This window comes from Lampetra fluviatilis, chromosome 65 (genome assembly GCF_964198595.1).
Source record: "Lampetra fluviatilis chromosome 65, kcLamFluv1.1, whole genome shotgun sequence".
NCBI lineage: Eukaryota > Metazoa > Chordata > Hyperoartia > Petromyzontiformes > Petromyzontidae > Lampetra > Lampetra fluviatilis.
The window spans coordinates 1,431,027-1,449,398 of record NC_136339.1 but is presented as its reverse complement, the minus strand read 5'-3'; the positions used below and the strand labels follow the sequence as shown (position 1 = coordinate 1,449,398).

Sequence of the window (18,372 nt, the reverse complement as noted above, 5' to 3'; positions counted from 1 at the left end):
TGGTGGCGAGATGTTAATTCCCTCGCCTGGTATGCAGGAGGTCGTGAGTTTCCATCCAGACCCTGACGCCTGCTGCTGTATATTTGGAGTTTGCGTCTGGCTCTTTTTTTCCCCCATGGTCGTGTGGGTTTTCTCCGGCTCCTCCGGTTTTTCCCTCCAGAATCAATGTCATGCGTTAAGAGTATTTGGCTGCAATAAATTTCCACGTGATGAGCCACTTCGTTGAGCTATCATTTGTGATAGCCAGGTCCCATCTGAAAAAGAGCTATATATCTCGGTAGGCCTCACCTGGTAAAATAAAAACTAGTTTAATTTTTTATAGTAGTTACTTACATACCGCGGTTGTGATCAGTTTTACAAAAATAACCCGGATGAAATCACAAACCTTAGCCATGAACAGTCCACTGCTGGTTGAAGACACCTCGTTACCTCCTCACCTTTTTCACTTTTCAAAATACGAATATAATAAAGAACATAAATATTAAAACTATTGAAAGATACTAATTAATAAAAAAAAATGTTTAGCCTTTTCAGGAAGCTCACCAATAGGTCTTGATGCATGTTGGAATAACTGGCAAGGCGATGGGGAGGCGTTACCATGGCGCTCCAGGGACACCGTGACGCTGTCGCGGATGGATGGATGCCGCAGCCTCCCGGGTGGCTTCTCGTTTAACGATCTTGCGGCACGTGCCGTAGTGAAATTTCGTTCACGCGGAAATTACGTTTTGTTAATCGACGAGTATCCACAATATAATTTCTAGAATGCGTTACACGCGAAAATTTCGTAAACCGAACGTTTGTAAGTCGAGGGACGTCCCGAGTTGTTATTCATAATAAATATTTGGACCAGATGGTGTGAGGAAAACATGCGATGGACACCCTCCTCCACCCGGTCCTGCCAAATATTGTAAGTAAATTTGTCACGTGATGAACAAATGCACCTATTTGTTCATGCTTTTGAGTGCACATTGATGACATCACACCACGTAATTAAGGCCCAAGACTGCAGGATATTTACAGAATTCTGGAAACTACTGGACAATGCTGGTGGTAACCACCAGCGAAATATCAGTAACCCAATTCTTAAATGTGTGTGGATTCTCCAACGTACCAGGGTACTGAAGCAGTGATAAATTGGCGTGTTTGTTTACATGACAACTTTCTTCATTTGGCTGTGTCGGTTGGAGTAGGGTGCACAACACAACATTTTCCTTGCGCGGCGATCTGACCAGATAATTAGAAGTGGGTTTGGCACCAAGTGCTTCTTAAACACTTCCACTATTAGATCGGCATACAGCCACAACCCTGATCAGATCTGTGTGATTGCTGCCAGCTCAGACATCAACGTGGTGGTGTTGACTCTCAGACGTGATAACCACAAAATGGAGTGGAAGATGGCAGCAGTCTTCACGTGGCCCACTTTGTTCAGTAAGAAATCACAACGAATGCCATCAACGCGGCGACTGAACATCGATCATCGATCTCCCGGTTTCCAGAGAAACAACACAAGCAAAGCGCCAGATAGACCCTGGGACAATGAACCTCCAACTGAATATTGAGAGACACTCCCGGGCGAAGTGTGAGTAGCTCGCGAACACAACATTGATGTCCTGATGCTCAAATAAACTTATATCTTGGATGCCCTACATGCCAGTCGGTACCGCATCCATGGATGCAACCTCATGACGAGCCACTACCACCCGAAATATGGCTTCGCCTTATACGCGAAGAACACCATCACAGAGTTCTACGCATTCTCACCAACTGAAAAGAAGCAACCTACAACACCAGCATCAAGTTGGGGAGCTGCACATCTCCAACCTGTACAAAGCCCCTAATTCAAAATGGCCATAACCAGCAGTCCCAAGTGCACCAATCCCAGTCCTATAAGTTGGTGACTTTAACAGCCACCGTACTATGTGGGGCTATGCAGTGAATCAGGCCGACGGCGAAGACCTCACCGACTGAATGTCCGCTGAAGATCTGCACTTGGTTGTCGATCCCAAGGAGCGAGCAACTTTACACTCTGCTCGCGCAGCAACGTGTCTACAACCCAGACCATACCATCATTAACAAAGATCAAAGTGGGAGCATGTTTCACACATCCCACAATACTCCCAAGCTTCCCCAAAAGTCAACATAGGCACATCATCACCCATATTGGAATTGAAATCCCCGTGATTGTGTTAAAACGAATACCAAGGTGAAACCTGGTCAAAGCTGACTGGAATCGCCATAAGGTGGCTGTTTAGAGAGTGGCGAGTCGAATTCCCACAACACCGGAATGATATCACCGTTTTGTTGGCATCATTACTGCAGCCGACCAGAAGTGCATCCCCAGAGGCTTCCAGAGAGAATCCACTCCCTGCTGGACAAACGAGACCCAGGAGCTGCTCCGACAGTGCAACCAGCCGGGCAGCCCACAGGTTGCAAAGGCCCTGCTAGTCCTTAGACTCTAGCAGGGCCAGATTCCAGCGGTGGATTGAGTGCGTTAAAGGACTTCACACGCTCCAGCCGCCATGCCTGGGCCCTACTACAATGCCTGGGTGCTGCTAATCCAACAGAATACCGGAGTACTGCCTAACTCTATGGCCTCCAAACTAGTGGAGAACACAAAAGGACAGCTAGACAAAAACATCAAGTGAGAGATTCATCGCCAATTACACCAGACAAATGGCCTTAATTTCTTCACAAGACCCCACCGCCATCAGCACAGAGGAAGTTACGGAGGGTCAGGGCTGCAATGAAAAAAGGCAAGGCTGCCGGCAGAGATGGTATCCACCCCAGAATGTCTCGATCACTTAGGCCATAGGGGACACCAATGGCTGGCAACCCTGTACACAAAAACCATGAAAACCGGTTGCATCCCAAAAGCATGGCGGGAGGCGATGGTGATTGCCATAGCAAAAAAAGGGCAAGCCAACCGACGACCTGGGAAGTTATAGGCCGATATCACTCCTGTGCACCACCTATAACATCCTGGAACGCCTGGACGCAGATGCTGTGACCAAGTTTTGGCCCTTGCAACACACACCGAGGCCGGATTCTACCTGAAGGGCCTGAATCAGGGCAAGGGCCCTGATTCAGGCCCTTTTGACGAATATGTTGAGTTTTTAACGAGTTTACTTATTTATTTAGGCTGCTATAGGGCTACAGTTATATGCAGCAGAGGACTGCAGGAAAATCCATTGTACATAATAAAAGTTATATGGGGTTAGATCGCGTGAATATAAATATGTCGTTAACCCACCACCGCCCCACAACAGCCAATTGGTAAGGTTAGTTACGTGACAAACTTTACTAATCAGAATATTTATTCTGGAGGAATCAGATGAGCTATGAAGCCCTTTTTCACAAATGCTCTGTAAGGGGCACGGGGGTCAGAACGTTATAACAAACACAAACACAATAGGGGTGCAACATAAAGGAAAGGTAAACAAATCCCTTTAAACATATGCAAATAAAACTAAACTATTTTTATATGTTACCAGGTAAAGCCCAATGAGCTATGAACTTTTTTTTTCAGAAGCGACTTGGTCACATAAGGGGCCGTCCATAAACGACGTCACGTGATTTTGGCCGATTTTTGACCCCCTCCCCCCCTCGTCACACGGCGTCACAAAAAGTCAGACCCCCTCAAATATGACGTCACAAAGCTCTAACCCCCTCCCCCCCCCAAAAAAAAATAAAACATGCTTCAAATCGCTTTAAACTATTGTAATTGTAGTGCGTATTTAATGTGGCGCTGCACTCTGATGTTGTAGGAGAAAACACGTATTATTAAGGAGGCGTTGGAAAGCTGAAATTGAGCATAAAATTCACTTGAAAATATTCAACGTCTAACTAAAACTGGAGATGTTCATAATATATTGAAATTCTCTTATAATTATAAAATATTAAAAGCAATTATAACTATTAAAACATACTTTAAACTTTGTAGTAGAACGAAGCAAAATGGAGAGTACAATTATAACAATTACATATTCATTCCACAGAATGAAAAGCCTGGGTAGAATCATTAAAATCAAAATGTTTAATAACAATAATTCAAAACATTTACAAAATGTATGCTTCTCCATTCTCCCATAGAGAAGCAAAATGCTCCTTCATGGAATAAATAAATAGAGGTGACCTCAGTAAATTTAAATAATCAAATAGTTAATAATGAAAATTAATACAAATTTGTGTTGTTATAACAATTCTATTGACTCAAGTAGAACGTGTAAAATTTTGCAAATTTTTTTTCACTAAAATTAATTGTCACGCACAACGAGTCTGTGTGGAAAATGTCAGCTCGATTGGATCACGGGAAGTGGGTTAAAAAACGACCGAAAGATTTGCACGGTCGTAAGCGCGCAAGCAAGCGAACTTAATATAAAGGATTTAAATAAAAAACGACTGAAAGATTTGCACGGTCGTAAGCGCGCAAGCAAGCAAGCAAGCGAATTTAATATAAAGGATTTAAAAATCGGAGCATCCGGAGAAAAAATCCCCACGTGATCACGAGAAGAACACTCAAACTTCTAAACCCAGGGATCTTCTGACACCCGTGACGACGAGGCGCGCGCCATGCCCCCCCCCCCCCTCAAGCGCGGGGCCTGGGACGGTCGCCCCGATTCCTCGGGGCCGCCTCTGGCTGGAGGTGACAGGGAGCGCCTGACGGGGGCCGCTCGTCACGTGGTCCGTCATCACTTCCCCCCCCCCACCGCTGTGAAGTCACGTGACCCACACTCCGCCCCCGCGTCACGTGACTCGGAGATGGCGGCGCCCTGCGAGCAGTGGTAATCCGCAGCATCTCCTTCGTCACCCACTCCTCACCCTCACACTCCTCACCCTCACCACCCTCACACTCATCACCCTGATACTCGTCACCCACTCCGCTCGTCACCCTCACACTCCTCTCCCTCACACTCCTCACCCTCATACTCCTCTCCCTCACCCTCGTCACCCTCACACTCGTCACCCACTCCTCACACTCGTCACCCTCCCGCTCGTCACCCTCACGCTCCCTTCCTCTCGTCACCCACTCCGCTCGTCACCCTCCCACTCCTCACCCACTCTCCTCTCTCTTCCTCTCGTCACCCTCCCGCTCGTCACCCTCACACTCCTCTCGTCTCCCTCCACTGCCTGGATCTGAGAGGCCTTCCCCGCCAACACCGCCACCATCACCACCCCCATCATGCGGTGCTGCGCCAGGTGAGGAACCACGCTCGGTCAGTCGACCCGTGGCACCTGCTGGCTCTGCCCCGTGACCTCCTGCCAGCGGCCGTTGGACGCTGCACGTGGCCGCAAAGTGCACGTAGCCTGACACGAGCGTCGTGGTGACGTCACCGCCACTTAGTGGCGAATGGCGGGTGTTGTTGTTGTTGTGTACGTGGGGAGCGGTGGTGGAGCGATTAGTGCGCTGCGCTACGAACCTGGTTAACCCGGGTTCGATTCCTGTTCACGGCCACCACCAGTGACAATAATTTGAACCGGTCCCGGGCCTCCCCTAGGTCGACTCAACCTCAAATGAGTACCTGGTGCGGTGTGTAAACATCGCCACTAGGGAGACAAAGGCGGCCGGGCGTGGTGTTGGCCACCCACCCCCTCGTATGCCCTGCCGGCCTTCATAGGTGCTGCTCGCTAACAGCACTTGCCCCAACAGTCTGTTAAGACGTACAGGGGGATCTTTGTCTTTGTAGTACAGAATCATCACAATAACATCGGCACCACATCCCCTATCTCTCCAAGCTCTCTCTCTTATAATCGCCTCGCTCACATCCACAACATTAGTAATGAAAACGATAAATTCTCAGCAGGGATGAAGTGTTACACGTCCAGCAGCATCAGCAGGCCTGTTGTCCTATCCCAGTGTTTACTCAACTTTTACTTTGTAGTCTACTGGCTGTAGTGTTACGTGCAGCATCAGAAGGTCTGTGGTACTTTTCCACCACCAACCCCAGCATCCTCACCCCATCCGCCGTGACAAAAACGCTTTTACTTCTCTCTCCAAACACTAGGAATACAACATTATTACAGTGGTACCTCGGTATACGACCGCTTTGGAATACGTCGAATTTGGTATGCGTCGTGTTTTGACGAGAAAAAAATGTCTTGGGATACGACGTCTTGCTTGGGATACGACACGCTTGCTAGAAGTTGTACGAGTCAGGATGAGTCACCGCGTACCCGCGTACACAATACTGTTACAGCTCTAACAAGCCGTAACAGTATTGTGTGGAATGACCTGACCATGTCACACTTCAGGAACATTCTTAGAAGAAGGCAAAAACAAACTTCAATGGACAGGTTTTTAGTAAAACTCAAACCCGGTGAGCCTCAACCAGGTTCAAGTCAAGAAAAAAGACAGAAAAGAGAAAAAAACCCACAATTTCAGCTTCCTGAAGTTTTAATCCTTCTCCTCCCCTTCCTCACCACCATCCTCGTAGGCTATCAACTCCTCTCAGCAAGGTAAAGTGATGTTACTTTTTATTTTAATTATTTATGCATTTATTTTAATCTATGCATTTTAGTAATAAGTAGTGTCTAAATTATTTATACAACCCCATGAATGTATAATATGCCATATAAAATATCATTTCTTATACTCTGGAACGGATTATTTCCTTTCCCTTTATTTCTTATGGGAAAAATTAATTTGGTATACGTCATTTTCGGTATAAGTCCTACCTTCTGGAACGAATTAACGACGTATACCGAGGTACCACTGTATTCGTATTACCGGAACATAAACAAAAAAATTGTATTATCAAACGCAGCTATAATTTTTTTATTTTAAAGCTGGGCTCATTCTCTAGCCACGTTGATCGACCGGTCACGCGGGTTTGGCCCACACCTGGTGTGGTGTGACCTGTAGCGCAACTCACGACATAACCGCCGGCGACGGCAAATATCCAAACAGCTCGTGAGCCTCTGGACCCCATCAACCCCTAGGTCGACTCGGCCTCAAATGAGCACCTGGTTGCAGGTGTGGTTTAGTTTATAATCAGCACTGTCTGAGGCGTGGTGTTGGCCACCCATCCGCCACCACCCCCTTGTGTGCCGTGCCGGGCCCTTCATAGATGTTCGTGAAGAGCATTGCCCCAACAGTCTGTTAAAGGTTTTATGGGGGACAAAAAGTACCCGGCGTTGCCCGGGGGAAAATATATTTAAAAACTTCTCTTATACACTACACTTATATACTACACTGCTATACACAACACTACTATACACTCCACGACTATACACAAGACTACTGTACACTACACTACTATACACTACACAACTATACACTACACCACATACACTACACGACTATACACTACACTACTACACACACCACTTCTATACACTCTACGACTATACACAACACTACTATGCACTACACTACTGGTTTAACACGTAGGCTTTCACGACCAATATCACATCTATGCCTATATAAGGAACGAAACAGGTGGACTTCTCCACTAATCTGGCTGTCACCTGATGATTACTGGCGCAACGTCGTACTCAGATTGTAAATGTTGTGGCTTGGCTCTCCAACACACCGGTGTGCTGTGCTTGTAACGAATTGGCCACGTTCTGTTTACGTGACAACCCTTACTAGTTGGCTGTGTCGGGTGGTGGTGAGTTTAACGACACATTTATATATTAAGAGATCTAATCCAAAAACCTTGTATTATGGACACTATACACTACACTACTATACACTACACTACTATACACTACACTACTATACACTACACTACTATACACTACATGACACCACTATACTAAATTGAAAACTAATTTCTTTAGAACTGCTTTTTTGTGTTAGTTTGTTGTCCCCCACCCCCGCACCTCGGATTGGCACGGTTCGCAACGTACGGCTGCGAAAGCAGTTCAACGCGCACACAAGAGTGGCAGCGCCGGTGTTAATAGCGAATAACGTCTTCCCGCTGCGCCCAGGAGTGCGTAGCACTGGCACACCCAATGGGTCAGAGCGCGACGCGGCCGTCCGTCGCAAGCCCCGAGGACATGTCCACGCCGTGCCTCCTCCCGCTCCTCGTCGACCTGTCGGCCGCCCCAGACGACGTCCTGCTGGAGATCCTGAGCTGGGTGCCGGAGGCCGACCTGAGCCGGCACTGCCGCGCTGTGTGCTCCGCCTGGCGCCGCCTCGTCGACTCGGGCGCCCTGTGGAAGCTCAAGTGCCGGCGCGAGGGCAAGTGGAGTGATGCCCGCTGCTCCAGGATGCCCCTGCCGCCCGCGTTTGACTGGAGGGCCTTCTACCTGAAGGGCCCGTTCAGCAGGAACCTGCTGCAGAACCCCTGCGCTACCAGTGAGCATTATTATCATCATTGTGATCATTATATTTATTATCATCATTTTCTTGGTTCTTTCGGTAAAGTCACGTAGAAGGGAGGTAATAAAATAATAAAAACAAAACATAATAAAATTCTCACGACGTTTCGGCCACAACGCAAGTAGCCGTCCTCAGGTGAAAACCAGGTCTGTCGAGGCGACAGCGTCTGAATGAAACAGCACACGCGCTTGGAGCATGTATATAAGCTGGGTTGGAAGGGGGGAAGAAAGGGGGAGCCTTGAAAAAAGAATATGCATATCAAGAGGAATTTAGCATATTTATGGGAAATGCATGTGTGCATATGCAGTACTAATCACACACCTGCATTTCCCATAAATTTGCTAATTTCCTCTTGATATGCATATTCTTTTTTCAATGTTCCCCCTTTCTTCCCCCCTTCCAACCCAGCTTATATACATGCTCCAAGCGCGTGTGCTGTTTCATTCAGACGCTGTCGCCTCGACAGACCTGGTTTTCACCTGAGGACGGTTACTTGCGTTGTGGCCGAAACGTCGTGAGAATAATTTTATTATGTTTTATTTTTATTATTTTATTACTTCCCTTCTACGTGACTTTACCGAAAGAACCAAGAAGATGAATCCCTGCAGTCACGAAAGCTTTAAATCGAAAAATGATCATCATTGTGATTATATTTATTATCATCATTGTGATTATTACGTCGCTTGTGGCCGCCACCACCATCGCGAGGACTGGGCTTGGGGTCCGCCTTAAACGCTGATATCTCGTCATTGTCTCCATCGGACACTATAAGTGGGGACTGGATAGTGGATGAGGGTGCCCCGGTGGTTAGGAGATGTTAACTACCTCGCCTGCTATACACGAGACCGTGGGTTTAATAACCGACCCTAATGCCTGCAGGACACATTTGGAGTTTGCATGCTATCCCGGTGGTGGCATGGATTTTTCTGCAGGTCCTCCAGTTTTACCCTCCACATTTAGGGCCAACCTCGTGCATTTAAAGTATTTGGCTGCGATACATTTCCACGTGATAAGCCACTTATTATTATGATTATTATCATCATCATTATTATGCTGCTTGTGTTTACCCTGCAGGAGAGTCGTGGTGGCTTGGAGATGTTAACTACCTCACCTGGTATACAGGAGGTTGTGGGTTCGAACCCAACCCTGATGCCTGCTGAATATTTTGAGTTTGCGTCTCTCACTCTCCCAGTGGTCGCGTGGAGTTTTCTCTGGGTCCTCCAGTTTTTCCCCTCCACATTTAGGATCAACATCACACGTTTAGAGTATTTGGCTGCAATACATTTCCACGTGGTAAGCCTCCTCATTGAGCTATCATATGTGGCATGGTCGCTTCTGAAAACAAGCGAAATAGCTCAGTCACCCTTAGCTGGTGAAATAAAAAACTAGTTTAGTGAGTGTTGAAAACTTGCTAACAGATCACAGGACCAACTCGGGTGCCACGGGTTAACTGACTGAGACGACTTGCAGATGCCCTCCACTTGTGTTCCCCATTGTGCCAACTTGCTGCGTTTTAGCCGCCCAGTGTTCTGCTTGCTCTGCTAAGGCCCATACATCGCTCCGTGGTCCTTACTTGGTCAAATAATTGAGTAATTCGTCAGGTATATTTGTTAGCATTGGGATGTTTTGACCGATATCAGTTTTGTATATTTTTTCTTTAATTACTGAAGGAAAATGGAAAACCTGGAGAAAACCCCATGCAGAACAGGGGGCAGAACATACGAACTTCATTCACTCACGCTCACCAATACCCGCCATTCGCCACTAAGTGACGGTGACGTCACCACGGTGCCTGTGCCAGGCTAGGTGCACTTTCAGGCTACCACTTGAAGTGTCGAGATTATCGCTGCTGATAGGAGGTCACGGGACAGACCCAGGTGCCACACGGGTTGACCGACTGAGATGACTGGCAAGATGTACCAGCTGTGCCCCCTAATGTGTCAACTTGCCGCATTTTAACCTGGCGCTCCACTCGCTGTTGTGAGCGTCGCTCCTCTGCCCTCTGCTGGTGCTTGAGAGCAAATTGTCTCCCGCTGCCCAGTAGCGTCCTTAATGAGCCTCCTCCACAGAGGCTGATGTTGACATCGCTGGTACCGGTTTTCTGCAAGTCCACTCAGCTCCATATCCTCCCGTACCGCATCAAGCTCCATCTTATCTCTAGCCGAGTGTCATGCCCGTTCATAGCCCCCTCTATCCGGAGCGAGCTCACTGATGGGAACGTGTACAGATCACCCTCACACAGCCATTCTGATATACTAGGAAATCCTCACTGGGTCTTAAGTATTCACATCAGGGGACGATCTTGCCTGCTGCTGCTGTTCTATGTTCTCCCAATGGAGTGATTTGGCAGATAATCTTTGAGAATTGAGATGTTTTGGCTAGCAGCGGTTGCATTGTGTGGGTTTTTTTTGTTTTTTTAACTATTGTAGGAAGTTTAACACGTAGGCTTTTGCGACATGGCCAGTCAGTAAAAAATGTGTCACGTTGACAAAAGACACTCTCTCCTCTTGCCCCCCTCACCCGTGCACTCTGTACGTGCAAGACCAGTTTGACGGTTGGCATATCACGAGCAACGGCGGTGACCGTTGGAACGTGGAGGACGTGATGGTGCCTCTTCCAGAGCCGCACGCCCACATCACCAAGTCCTTTGTGTCGTCCTACAAGTACGCTCCCTCCCCCTGCACCCGTCGCACCGCAGTCCTATCATGGCCCGCATTATTCTTAAGTTTCAACTCGGCTCAGGCTCGACTCTGGCTTGACTGGCTAAAATGAGCCAGCTCAAGTAAGCCAAGTTTAACTTGAGCTGGCTCAATTAGAGCGTGGTCCCAGTCGTGCTCAGAATTTCCATGGGGCTGAGCCTGAGCCATAGCTGAGCCAGCCGCTCACGCCTCTTTAAAAGCCAGTGAGTGGCTCAAGCCAGAGCTGAGCCAGAGCCGAGCCTGAGTGTTGGAGGCTGAGCCAGAGCCGAGCCTGAGTGTTAGATATTGAGCCAGAGCCGAGCCTGAGTGTTACAGCCTGAGCCAGAGCCGAGCCACGACCTGGAATACAGTGGCCCGTATCTCCGTTTGGAGCTCTGTGGCAGCGGAGTGCTGAGCTGCACTCGCGTGGAGAACGGCCCCCAGAAGTGGTTCTCCTGCTCACACATCTGCCGCGTGCGTGCGTTGTGTTTCGTTATGCTTTTTTTGTTTGTTCAACGTTCCTGAGCATGGGCCCAAAAAGGTGAAATAGACGAGCAACACACAGCGCCGCCAAAGTTTTAATACGTAAGATTGCAAAACCCTTTTAATGACTTGTGCAAGGTGATTATTGTTGTAAGAGCTTTGATGGGGGAAAAGCGATGACGATGATGATGGGAGGAAGGAATTCCACAGTGGAACAGTGCGAGGGGCGATGCAGAGAGAGGCGAGGTGACCTGCAGTGTGGCGAGTAGGTGTGAGTGAGTAAGTGTTGCGGGTGAGTAAGTGTGAGTGTGGGGAGCGGTAGTGCGCTACGAACCTGGAGACCCCAGTTCAATTCCTGCTCATGGCCAACACCGGTGACGATTATCTGAATGTTTCCTGGGCCTCCCCTAGGTCGACTCGGCCTCAAATATGTACCTCGTACGGTGTGTAAAACATCGCCACTCGGGAGACAAAGGCGGCTGGTGTTGGCCACCCAACCCCTCGTGTGCCGTGCCGGCCTTCATAGGTGCTCGCTAACAGAACTTGCCCCTACTGGTCTGTTTAGGCTATACAGGGGATCTTTGTCTTTGTTGTGTGTTGGGTAGCGGTTGGCGCGCTGCGCTACGAACCCAGCAGAGACCCCAATTCGAATCCCGCTCATGGCCAATACCAGTGATGATTATCCGAACCGGACCCTGGTGGGCCTCCCCTCGGTCGACTCGGCCTCCCAAATGAGCACCCTGTGCGATATGTAGTTAACATCAAAGGCGGCCGGGAATGGTGCTGTCCACCCACCCCCTCGTGTGCGGTGCCTGCGTTCATACAGATCTGCTGCTCGCTAACAGCGCTCGGGATCTTTGTCTTTGACGTGTGTCAGCTGGTGCGGCAAGGAGCAGGTGGTGTCCCTGCTGGCAGAGGGGCTCTGGGTGGAGCTGCTCGACGAATACCAGCCCCACATCGCCGTCTCGGACTGGTGGGTGGCACGGGGGCGCCTCCCTTCACATACGCCCGCCGTTTAAGGCGATGTCCGCGCGCTCCTCCGACCCTGTCCCGATCTCACGGTCGTGCCGCTAACTCCGCCGCTGCCGCCACTGCTGGCCATCGAACGGGTCCAGTCTCGATCCAACGATAGGCAGCACTCGGGAGGGAACGAGTGTGACGAAGCCTGCCGAGACGGCGATTGGAAATGTTGGGACGATGAACGAAGCTTGAAAGTTGAAAAACACGGCTTCCGATTTAAAGGGATGCCAATAATCGGTGCGATGAAGCACACCCAGCTGTTGCCAGGCCAGGGGTAGAGAGTGTATGGGAAAGCCTCCGTTGACTGCCCAATGAACATTGCATCTTTGCTAGCCTTAGAACAAAGAAGCAGTCGCCGCCATCGCGCACTTTCAGATGCGCGCCTACGGCCGTCTGGAACGCTCTTCCCTCCGATATTAGGAAGCCACTAGAGCTGTGCGCTTTTAAGTCATCGTCTCGCTTGACAAACTCATTCTTTTTAGAACTGCTTTTTGTGCTTAGTTTGTTGTGTCTTCCCCCCTCGCAAATTACTCCGTTGGGAAACGCACTGCGGCATTTATCGCCCCACGCTACCGCCAAAAAAACCTCACGGGGCAAGAGTCTTTGAGACCCGCTGAGGCTTTCCCGAGCGAACGAGCAATATCAGTCAGTCAACGAACCTGCCTTCGCGTTGTTGGAAATGATCGCGAAAATAATTTTGTTTATTTGGCATTGGTGCCGTCGTCCTTATAGCGACCGTCAAGAGGAAAGGCGCCGCTGTGTTTCACGTGCACACAGCCTGGAGCGGCTTCACGGTCGTCGGCAATGCTGCTGCTGCCGCTGCTTTGTGCAATTTCAATTGAGTGATTTACCGGTGTAAATGAACGAATTTGGCAAATTTGGACGGTGACGGCGGCACGCGGCGTATCTGCGGATGTACGTTGAACTTCGTTTGCACCGTACGTAGCCAGCCGTGCTAATCGAGGTGTGCAGGGGGAAGGACAACAAACTAAACGCACAAATAGCAAGTTCTAAAGAAATGAGTTTGTCAATCTGGACGATTTAATGGTGCGTAACTCCCAGTGGCTTGCTAATGTCGGAAGGGAAAAGCGTTCCAGACGGCCGCTGAAGCAGCCGCATCTGAAAGCGCCGCGCGATGTTGCGGTGACCACCGTCTTTGTTCGACTGCTTAGCCAATGCCAGAGACCACGTCTTAGCGGGTGTACGTTGAACTCCTTTCGCACCGTACGTAGCAAGCCGTGCTCATCGGAGGTGTGCGGGGGGAAGAACAACAAACTTGAACACAAAAAGCACTTTTAAAGAAATTAATTTTCAATCTAAATTTAAAACTGCATGGCTCTGGCGACTTACACACACACACAACAACCCCCCATAAAACCCTTAACAGACTGTTGGGGCAATGCTGTCGTGGCGTGGTTAGGTACGTTGGGACGGTGGCTGTGTTGCGAATGATGGTAGCGATCGTAACGGTGATGATGGCGATCGTGACGGTGACGCCAATGATGGAGTGGTGGCTGTATGGTTAGGTACGCCGCACGCTGAGACCGTGGCTATGTTGTGAATGATGATGATCACGATCTTAATGATGATGACGATGGAGTGGTGGCGGTGCGGTTAGGTATGCCGCACGCTGGGACTGCGGCTGCGTGTACGAGCTGAGTGTGACGCTGCTCGCCGAGGACAAGAGCCGAGTCCTCGCGCGCTTCGACCACAAACCCAAGCCCATCCCGCAGTGGACCGACGCTTGCTGGAACCAGGTGAGGGCCCGCAACCTGTAACGCGTTGCCACCACACGGTAGTCGCTCGCTCTCGAAGAGCGAGCGAACGAAAGAGAGAGTGAGAGAGAGAGAGAGAAAGAGTGAGTGAGAAAGAGTGAGCAAGAAAGATAGAGTTAGAGAGAGAGGGAGCGAGAGGGAGCGAGAGAGAGAGTACGACTCGGAGGTTGCGGGAAGGAACCACAGACCAGCGGTGAAGGCGGCAGCAGGGTGGTGGTAGAGGTGGCGGTGGTGGTGGTGGCGGGTCGTTCCAGTCACCAAGCCAGTTTCGGCGTTATTTTTTTATTTAGAGGCGTAGAAGCAGCAGCAGCACTGTTGCTTTTCGAAAGACATTGTTACTCACAACGCAGAGGAACGGAGCGGCACGACCGCCACCACTACGATAGCCGGCGCCAAAACTTCGCCATACACGCGCCCTACCGCATGGCCTTGTGGGAGCCTCGTTACCGATGAAGGTTATTTGATTTGTTTTCTTCCGGTTCCGTTTATAAGAAATACCAGTGATGTACACAGGCGTGGCGCTGGCCACTCACCCCCTCGTGTGTCGTGCTGGCCTGAATAGCTGCTCGCAAACAGCACTTGTCCCAAGAGTCTGTTAAGGCTATCCGGGGGATCTTTGTGAGTGAACGAATGAGTGGGTGGATGAATGGGTAAGTCGGTGGGTGGGTCAATGGGTGGGTGAGTAGGTGAGTGAGTGGGTGAAGGAATGGATGAGTAGGTGGGTAGATGAGTGGGTGGGTGGATGAATGGATGAGTAGGTGGGTGGGTGGGTTGGTGAGTGGGTGGATGAATGTTTGAGTGGGTGAGTGAGTCGGTCGGTGGGTGGGTGGGTGGGTGAGTGAGTGGGTGGATGAATGGATGAGTAGGTGGGTGGGTTGGTGAGTGGGTGGATGAATGGGTGAGTGAGTCATTGGGCAGGTGGGTGAGTGGCTAAGTGAATGACTGAGTGCGTGGATGAAGACTGAGGACGTGAGTCGGCCGGTGGTTGGGTGGATGGATAGGTGAGTGAGTAGCTAAGTGAATGGCTGAATGAGTGGGTGTGTCCTGTGCAGTTGAGCCATGTGCTCACTAACAGCCCCGAGAATCTGTTAAGGCTGCACGGGATTTTTACTGAGTAAATGCATGAGTGGGTGGATAAATGGGTCGGTGGGTGGGTGAATGGCTCAGTGAGTGGGTGAATTAATGGATGAGTGGATGGGTGAGTGAGTAGATGAGTGGGTGAATGAATGGCTGAGTGAGTGGGTGGATGAATGCGCGAGTCGGTTGGTTGGGTAGGTGAGTGAGTAGGTGAGTGGCTGAGTGAGTGGGTGGTTGAATGGGTGAGTAGGTGAGTGAGTGAGTCGGTGGGTGGGTGAGTGAATGGCTGAGTTAGTGGATAGTTGAATGGGTGAGTAGGTGAGTGAGTGAGTCGGTGGGTGGGTTAATCAGTGGCTGTGTCATGCGCAGGTGAGCCACGTGTTCCGCGACTACGGGCCCGGCGTGCGCTACCTGCGCTTCGAGCACTCGGGCAAGGACACGCAGTTCTGGTCCGGCTGGTACGGGGCCAGGATGACCAACAGCAGTGTCACCGTGAGCATCCACTGAGAGGCTCGCGGCAGCCTCCTGCTGCAACGCGCCTGGATCCGAACCTCCAGAGTGTGCGGAAGCGGAGCGCGGCACTCACGGCACCGGAGCCGTGCAGCAAGAAGCGCCTGGGTTTGATTCCCAACTCGCACACTTTTCAATTTTTATTGGACGTTGTACGTTCTCTCTCCCTGTTGTTCTGCTGGGAGAGAGAATGTCCCACCTCCGATTTAGCATGCTTGGCTACGTACGGTGCGAAAGAAGTTGAACATACACGACAATATTCCCTCGTTGTTTCATGAGGGATACGTTCTGGAGATGCTCGTGAATGGCACATTGCGCGGATAATGATTTTGGCTTAGGAAAAAACTATCTTTTTAATAAATTACCTTAAATAAATGCGTAAATAAGCTAATAGCTATGAGAGTTATCTCATCACTTTATCTCGTTACTTTCATCACTTTATCTCTCTTCACTTTATCACTCATCACTTTCTCTCATCAATTTTTCTCATTTTATTTCTCATCACTATCACTCATCACTTTATCTCTCGTCACTTAATCTCTCATCACTTAATCTCTCATCACTTAATCTCTAATCACTTTATCTCTCATCACTTTATCTCTCATCACTTAATCTCTAATCACTTTATCTCTCATCACTTTATCACTCATCACTTTATCTCTAATAACTTTATCTCTAATCACTTTATCTCTCATCACTGTATCTCTCATCACTTTATCAATCATCACTTTATCAATCATCACTTTATCAATAATCACTTTACCTCTCGTGACTTTGTCTCTCATCGCTTTATCTTTCATCGCTTTCTCTCTCTCTCTCGACGCAGCAGTCGTGTGGAGCTCCAGATGCAATTCGCTAATATCCAAAATTGCGAATAGCGAGTTCGTGAATAACGAGGAAATACTGTACATACGTACCTACATGCAGAGTGTTTTTGAGAGTGTATAACGGGAGCGGCGTAACAGTGGTTAGCGCACTGTACTACGAGCCTGGCTACACGGGTTCCATTTCCGCCCACGACCAATAACGGTGGCAAATATTTGAAGGAGCTTGGGCCTAGCTGGGTCGACTCTGTTTCAAATGAGTACCTGGCGCGGTATGTAAATGTAAGGTACATAAACATCAGCACTTGGCAGACGAAGGTGACCTGGCGTGGTGCTGGCCAACCACCACCCTCCCTCGTGTGCTGTGCCGACCTTCATTGGTACTCATCCAGAAGAGTTTTGTTTTTCATTGGTGCTGCTTGCAAACAGCACTTGCCCCCTGCGGTTTGTTAAATGTTATACGGAGTGGTGGGGCGTCTTTGTCTCTGTGCGAGTGTACGTAGAGTTTGCAATGTTTCTCTCCATGTTCTGCGATTTGTTTCCACTGGGTTTTCCAGTTGCTTCCCACAGCTAAAACAAAATATCTACACAATGTACCAGGTCAGTTAAACACGTAGTAGTAGTAGGAGGCGGCTTTCACGACCAATATTATCTATAATAGTTTTTTTTGGGTTAGACCACGTAAATATAAATGTCGTTAAACCCGCCACCATCCGACACAGCCAATTAGTAAAATTTGTCACGTAAATAAAACGTGCCAATTCGTTACTAGTTCAGCACTAATTACTCTCGAGCTGTAACCGGTGTGTTGGAGAGTAACGAATTGCCACGTTTTGTTTTCGTGATAAACCTTTACTAATTGGCTGTGTCGGGCAGTGGTGGGTTTTAACGACACATTTATATTTACGCGATGTAACCTGAAAATAATAACAACCTGTTATGGAAACTGTAACAGGCATTGGCCAAACAACCCAATTCTGAAGAAAATACAACAAAAAATCTCAACAAAAATCATTCAACTGGGGTCACACTCAGCAGCGGCAGCGTCGCACTCCCCCCCCCCCCCGCCCTACTGCGATAACTCGGCAAGAGCCTCCAGAAAAAAATATTCTTAATGAGACTTACCTGGGTAATCGAGCGGAATAATCATGCTCATATAAATTTTGTATTTATTATCTATGCCTCGATTCTCCTGGCTGGCTGCTGGCTGGGCTCCTCTGCACCCCAACAATAACTTTATTGTTCGTGGCCACGGGCCGTGTAACTGGCTACAGGGGATTAAATCAGTGCTGCAAATGAAATTCGGACGTACGGGAGAAGTTGGGAGGAGAGGCGGGACAGTATTCGATAGCGACGCTGAAGAGGCAGGAGTCACGAATACAGAAGACTCACCATGCAAGGTTATTTAATGTCGCTCGGACTTTTCAACCTGTGCTCCCTTTTAACCCTTTCCCATTCCGATGACGTACGTCACGGAACGTAATCAGAAGTACAAGGCCATGCGAGAGGGCGTGTGTGGTACGGTTTGGCGGCGGCATTCAACGGCGTTGCTACGACTACACCTCTCCTAAATAAAATGAACGCTGAACCCGCTCGTACGTTCCAAGACTCGGCGGTGAACGGGATGACCCACCACACCTCGCAACTTGCAGACGTCTCGGAGCGGGAAAGGGGTTAAGGTA

The 18,372-nt window shown here is 49.1% G+C and overlaps 1 protein-coding gene across 3 annotated transcripts; it reads left to right on the top strand.

Annotated features, from left to right (window-relative positions):
• Positions 1–4,717: 4,717 nt before the first annotated feature.
• Positions 4,718–17,494, top strand: LOC144952014 (F-box only protein 6-like). 3 transcript variants are annotated; one of them, XM_078882403.1, is made up of 7 exons: positions 4,718–5,196; positions 6,432–6,453; positions 7,930–8,299; positions 10,866–10,986; positions 12,362–12,457; positions 14,123–14,261; positions 15,726–17,494. In XM_078882403.1, the coding sequence occupies exons 1-7, from the start codon at positions 5,180–5,182 to the stop codon at positions 15,861–15,863; spliced, it is 903 nt and encodes a 300-aa protein (XP_078738529.1). In that variant the 5' UTR covers positions 4,718–5,179; the 3' UTR covers positions 15,864–17,494. The 3 variants fall into 3 exon arrangements, with proteins under 3 accessions (XP_078738529.1, XP_078738530.1, XP_078738531.1); XM_078882404.1 differs by lacking the exon at positions 6,432–6,453 and having other exon boundaries at positions 4,719–5,196; XM_078882405.1 differs by lacking the exon at positions 6,432–6,453 and having other exon boundaries at positions 4,729–4,781.
• Positions 17,495–18,372: the final 878 nt, after the last annotated feature.